General features: G+C 37.4%; 1 protein-coding gene across 1 annotated transcript in view; it reads left to right on the forward strand.

Annotated features, from left to right (window-relative positions):
- Lrp1b (LDL receptor related protein 1B) overlaps window positions 1–6,000 on the forward strand; it is a 2,166,816-nt gene that overhangs the window by 1,596,932 nt on the left and 563,884 nt on the right. Inside the window, exons 38-41 of the mRNA XM_008825194.2 lie at window positions 842–968; window positions 1,100–1,251; window positions 1,499–1,623; window positions 3,062–3,433. Of these exons, the coding sequence (XP_008823416.1) occupies window positions 842–968; window positions 1,100–1,251; window positions 1,499–1,623; window positions 3,062–3,433 (776 nt within the window). The remainder of the gene's footprint in view (window positions 1–841; window positions 969–1,099; window positions 1,252–1,498; window positions 1,624–3,061; window positions 3,434–6,000) is intronic.

Below are 6,000 nucleotides of genomic sequence, written 5' to 3' on the forward strand. Positions count from 1 at the left end.
AATGATGAATTTGTAGAATGAACGAGTGAAAAATGAATAGATTCTAGACCATCATTTTCCACATTCCCTTTTTTAATACATTTTATTTCTACACACTCTAGCTTTTCTTTTTGTATTGAACGCCCTTCCACATCACATTTTTGAAGTTACTTAAATGAAAATATCTTTTTCTATAAATGTGAAACATGTTTAAGGATGGCAACACAAGCTAAGTCTCCAAATTCAAATTAGAATTGTTATGTTTAGGGTTCTAAGAAGATAAAATTGAATTACAGTGCATCCGTGTCTATATTATGTGCATCATTTAAATGCAGCTATGTTTTAAAACATTTAATTATTGGGTGCTATGTGTATTATACTGAATAAAACAGAGGACAAAAATCACTGACTTTCCTGAGTTTACAATTTAGTAGAGGTAAAAAGTTGAAAATGATTAAGCAGTTAAAGAAGAGAAAGTGTGACTTTGCTGCTCTAGTCCATCTGCTTTGCTCTTATAATGTAGGAAATTGAGTGTAGTAAATATCAAGAAGGGTACAGAAGTCCATCTGAAGGAAATATCTGAGTTGTGAAAATTGGAACAAAGTAGGGCAACAGGTTGGAGACAGGAAGAGCATACAGACAGTTTTTCTACCATTCTTGCTCAGAACCCATTCTTGTGTTTTCTTTATAGTTGAACAATCTTTACAATAGAATTACTGTATTAAAACTGTAAACAGATATTAAGTTGTGAAGTTTATTAATTTGTTTTGCACATTACACTTAAAAATTTAGATGACATCTTGCTGTTTTATTTGATGTTCAGTCATGTGCATATTGCTATAAATGACCAATTTAATTCCAGCTTCTTGTTCTGGACTGAGTGGGGACAGATGCCCTGCATTGGGAAGGCTCGTCTTGATGGTTCTGAGAAGGTCGTGCTTGTGAGCATGGGAATAGCGTGGCCCAATGGCATCTCCATTGACTATGAGGTCTGTTGGATTGCTTTTAAGTATCTAAAGTGTGTTCACTTCCAGATTGAATTAGTTTATTTTAATGCTCCCTTATTTTCTTAATAACTAATAAAAAGAGTTTATACTGTTGCTTCCCAATCGATATTTAGGAAAATAAGTTGTACTGGTGTGATGCCCGCACAGACAAGATAGAGAGAATCGACCTTGAGACTGGAGGGAATCGCGAGATGGTGCTGTCAGGGAGCAATGTGGATCTGTTTTCAGTTGCGGTCTTCGGGGCTTACATCTACTGGTCTGACAGGTAATTTATTTCTTTCGTAAGTGTTTGAGTCTCACAATGTTATTTCAGTGCCAGTTGCTTGCTTTGCCCTTGTAGGATTAGCGGTGCCTTAGCAGGGTCAAAGAAAGGATCTCATAAAGCCATGTAATTTCATAGGTAAGGCTGGTGAGGCTCTGGCTGTTCCACGGTCTCGCCCTTCTTCAGTTTTACCTGGTTTGATTTTAATTAGTTGAAGATTGTTGATCCTCTATGTTCAATGTTTTGGCAGAGCACACGCTAATGGCTCGGTGAGAAGAGGCCACAAGAACGATGCAACAGAAGCTGTCACCATGAGAAGTGGCCTTGGAGTCAACTTGAAGGAGATCAAAATATTTACCAGAGTAAGAGAGAAAGGTCAGCAGACTTAAAGAAATATTTGGTTAAATTCATTGTCTATTTACTTCTTTTCATTTTTAAAAATTAAAGATTCTTATCATGTCCAAAATCTGAAATTAAGTTTTAATTATATGTTCTACAAAAATCAAATAGTATCCCAAGGAAATGAACAGTAGCTCATATACATTTCCCTTAGACTGCACATAGGTAAGGACATGTGACATATAAGACATGTCTTCAGAATTAGTTTTAAGAAATATTTAAAAAACTCGATTTTATGTTTGACAAGTACAAAGCAGAACTAGTATATTTTGCTGGTGAGATTTTTGTTTGGGGTTATCTTTTAATATAAAAAGTGATTATGGCTCTAGAAAAAGTTGTGTAAGAGATATTAATTCTGAATCACTACTTGGTGAGGGTTTTGGTATTTTTATAACTTTTAATCAGGCAAATTATAATTAATTTTCTTTACAAGAGAAATTTGGTATAATCATTTTGGAGATGTTAATAATGAATTAATGAGCAGAATCAGCCTCAGGAAGGGCGCATACCTCATCTGCACTCAAACGTGGAGTGAAATCCCCCTGTATATAGGGAGATGAGGGATATGGGAGCCATACGTTGAATACTCTCAGCTGGACACAGGGCTGGACACAGCAGGTTCTTTTTCAGTGACTGAAGTATATTTTGAGTGAATCAGTTACATGTGCCAAAGACTGTGAAATGTAAAATCTGTTGTTTTCAACAGCACTTGTTTATTAAGGGAAAGATGTGATTGTTTTTGTATTAGTGCTGGGTCCAAAACCCAGGGCTTTGTACTTGCCATTCAAGTACTTTACCAGCTAAATAAAAACCCTAGTGAGGGAAAATATATAGTTTTAGAATTTCATATTTGAGTATTTGCATTATTCCCACCTCTACTAGACCCCCTCCAACTCATCCCACGTCCTTGTCCTCCCTTACAGTTTCTTGTCTTCTTTATTATCCTCTCTCTCTCTCTCTCTCTCTCTCTCTCTCTCTCTCTCTCTCTCGCTGTCCAGTTGGATTAGATGACCTGGAAGCCTTTCTCCCTCCCTCAGTGTCCACTGATTGTAACTGTAACTGTTACTGTAACTCTTTAGAGGTGTGATCCCCTGTAATTTGCCTGATCCACCTTGGCATGTCAACTGATTTTGTCATTCTGCAGATCTTGTTAGATACCACACGGTGGAGATTTCCTTGATGTAATTTCCATACAGAAAATCCTAATACTTGTATTTGGTTGTGAAGGAAAGAGAATAATGTGATCCTTCAAATAGAAATCAAAGATTATCAATCTCTGTGATTTATAAATTCAGTATGTTTTAACATTTTAAAAATAAAAAGAATACTTAGCGTTAAGTTCTAATATTTCTATAAATAAACTTTCTTGACCATCAAATAATAGGAACACATGTTTTTGTTTTCTCTTTCTCAGGGACCAATGTCTGTGCTGAGGACAATGGTGGCTGTAAGCAGCTCTGTCTTTATCGAGGAAATTCCCAGAGAACCTGTGCTTGTGCCCACGGATACTTGGCAGAGGATGGAGTTACTTGCTTAAGGCACGAAGGCTATTTGCTATATTCAGGAAGAACAATATTAAAAAGTATACATCTTTCTGATGAAACCAACTTAAATTCCCCAGTAAGGCCCTTTGAGAATCCACATTACTTCAAAAATATCATAGCTTTGGCCTTTGACTATAATCAAAGAAGAAAAGATACCAACCGGATCTTTTACAGTGATGCACACTTTGGAAATATACAGCTTATTAGAGATAATTGGGAAGACAGACAAGTAATCGTTGAAAGTAAGTACAATAATTTAATTTTAAATTTAAATAGAAATTGCATGGACATATAATTTCCAAAGTTTATATTCAAGAATTATTATGACTATGTCATCCAGACCAAGTCCCCAAATGTCAAAGAAGCAGTTACCCATGTATACTGTAAGTATTAGCTTTAATGACATTTGTGATGTCTTGTTACCAGGCTTGCTACAAGTGACTGCATTAGAGTACTTGTAATTTGTCAGTTAAAAATTATTTGTATTGATTTCCTTCCAGTGTATAAGAAATGGTATTTTAAGTTATTTTTAATAATTTTCAGTTATTCACATTTTCTCAAAAATTGTCAGACATTAGTGTGCGTGCATATTTTATGTACTACATGCCCATCTCTTGATGAGAAAATGTTATAGAAGTCATTTGGACTTGAAATTTAGCTCAGTGCAAACACAGGGTCTGGGTTCTTAAAACACGAAGAAAGAAAAGAATTAAGTTGTTATAATCATTCAGACATCACATTGCATTCATGAAATCATCCACATGATTTACAGAAGCCTCTTTCCTATCATCTGGTCTTCGTGAGGGCCAGCATCATCTTTGGATAGGTTTGTTTTGAAGTCTGTGCAATTTCTCTTTGGTTCCCACCATTTCCGTTTCACCATACTGAGTCCATCTTTTTATCCTTATTTTTAAATTCCAACATAATAGTTACACTTACAATAAAGTTTTCCAGCAGTAGAGTTATAAAAAGGGCGTCTCATCACTGCCACCTGACAAGGCCATTTACTCGTCTGTATCTGATGGCCATCATTGCCTCTAGATTTTTCTTTATGTGTGACTGTGGATTATTATTAATTGTATAAGTAGAGTATTGCTAAATGTGTCAACAACCTAGTTGACTTTTACTGACATGTATAGCAAGCACTTATTTCAGCAAAGAAGTCTCATTCTTTGGAAAGCATGTAATTCTGTATGCAGGGTAAACTTCTATTTAATCATTTTTTTTTTACTGATAAACATTGACCAGTTGGAGTCTCATCATTATATGCAGTACCATAATGCCTATTTCTATGCATAAATATGTGCATTCATGTATGAAAATATATGTTTAATGTAGAAACTTTTCAGAAGAGTCACTAGCTCAATCACTGGGTATTTTATATCATACAGTTAAACAAAAAGGCCCTATTAAATTTTATTTTCACCAGTTTTATATGAAAATAATTATTTTCCTACAGTTCCCTCAGTAATTATTTTGTAAGGTTTTTTCTGTTTTGTTTTGATTTCGTTTTGGTTTTTTTGAGAGAGGAAATCCCTGTAGTAGCTCCCCATAGGAGCTCCCTATGTAGACCAAGTTGGCCTTGATCACAGAGATCCACCTGGCTCTGCCTCTGCTTTTGCCTCCTGAGTATGGGATGAAGGTCTAGGCCATGATGTCTGGTGATTTTGTAAGTTTTCAAAAACTTAAGCAAATCTAATATTCAAAAATATTTCCTGGGGCTGGAGAGATGGCTCAGTGGTTAAGAACACTGGCTGTTCTTGCAGAAGACCTAGGTTCGTATCCCAGCACCCAGGTGGCAGCTAACAACTGTCCGTAACTCCAGTTCCAGGGGATCCGACAGCCTCTTCTCTCCTCCATGGACACTGAACAACATGCAGGCAATACATGCATGCACATAAATTAAAAATAATATTTTTTAATTTCTTTATATTAATGTACATTTTCCTGACAATAGCAAGATGCAACATCTACTAGTATGTTCCTACAAATGAAAAAATTAATTTGTAGTCAAACTTGCTATTATACATGGCTGATCCGTGCTCATTTTATATTTTTAGCATCTAATATCTTTCATAATCTTTTCCTACACATTCAAATTCTACTCAGTTTTTTAAAAAAAAAAATTCTGGGATGTACTTTTTAAAAATTTTTTAATTATTTTTTGGTTTGTTCTGTTTTTGTTTTTGAGACAGACTTTTACTATGTAGTCCCAACTGGCCTGGAACTTTCTATGTAATCCAGATCAGGCTGGCCTTGATCTCATAGCAATCTCTGACTCTGCCTCCAGAGTGCACCGCCACGGCCAAGAGGTATGTTCTTTAAAAAACACATAATTGGACTATCCTCAGGCCTCTTGGGGTAAGTCTACAGCGCAGCTCTCCGCGCTGGAACTCCCTAAGCCACATTCACCCTTCCATCCCCCCCCTCGCCGTTCTATACTCCTAGTTTGAGCCCTGCGCCACTCCTAGTCTTGGGGCCCCAGACACCTGGGGAACCAATACTGCTTCCTGACCCTTCTCACCCAGAGCAACCCAGTCCCTTTCTTGGGCTCCAGGAGCACCACTTCTGGTCCTGGCCCTGCCCTCACCTCGCTCTGCTTCCCTGGGCCTGCACCACCGGCTAACTCTCCTAGCCTGCACTACTATCCTCAGGCCTATTGGGGTAAGTCTACAGCGCAGCTCTACACGCTGGGACTCCCTAAGCCACATTCACACTTCCATCCCCCCCCTCGCCTTTCTATACTCCTAGTTTGAGCCCTGCGCCACTCCTAGTCTTGGGGCCCCAGACACCTGGGGAACCAATACTG

This window comes from Nannospalax galili, unplaced genomic scaffold (assembly GCF_000622305.1).
Source record: "Nannospalax galili isolate Female #2095 unplaced genomic scaffold, S.galili_v1.0 scaffold87, whole genome shotgun sequence".
Classification (NCBI taxonomy): Eukaryota; Metazoa; Chordata; class Mammalia; order Rodentia; family Spalacidae; genus Nannospalax; species Nannospalax galili.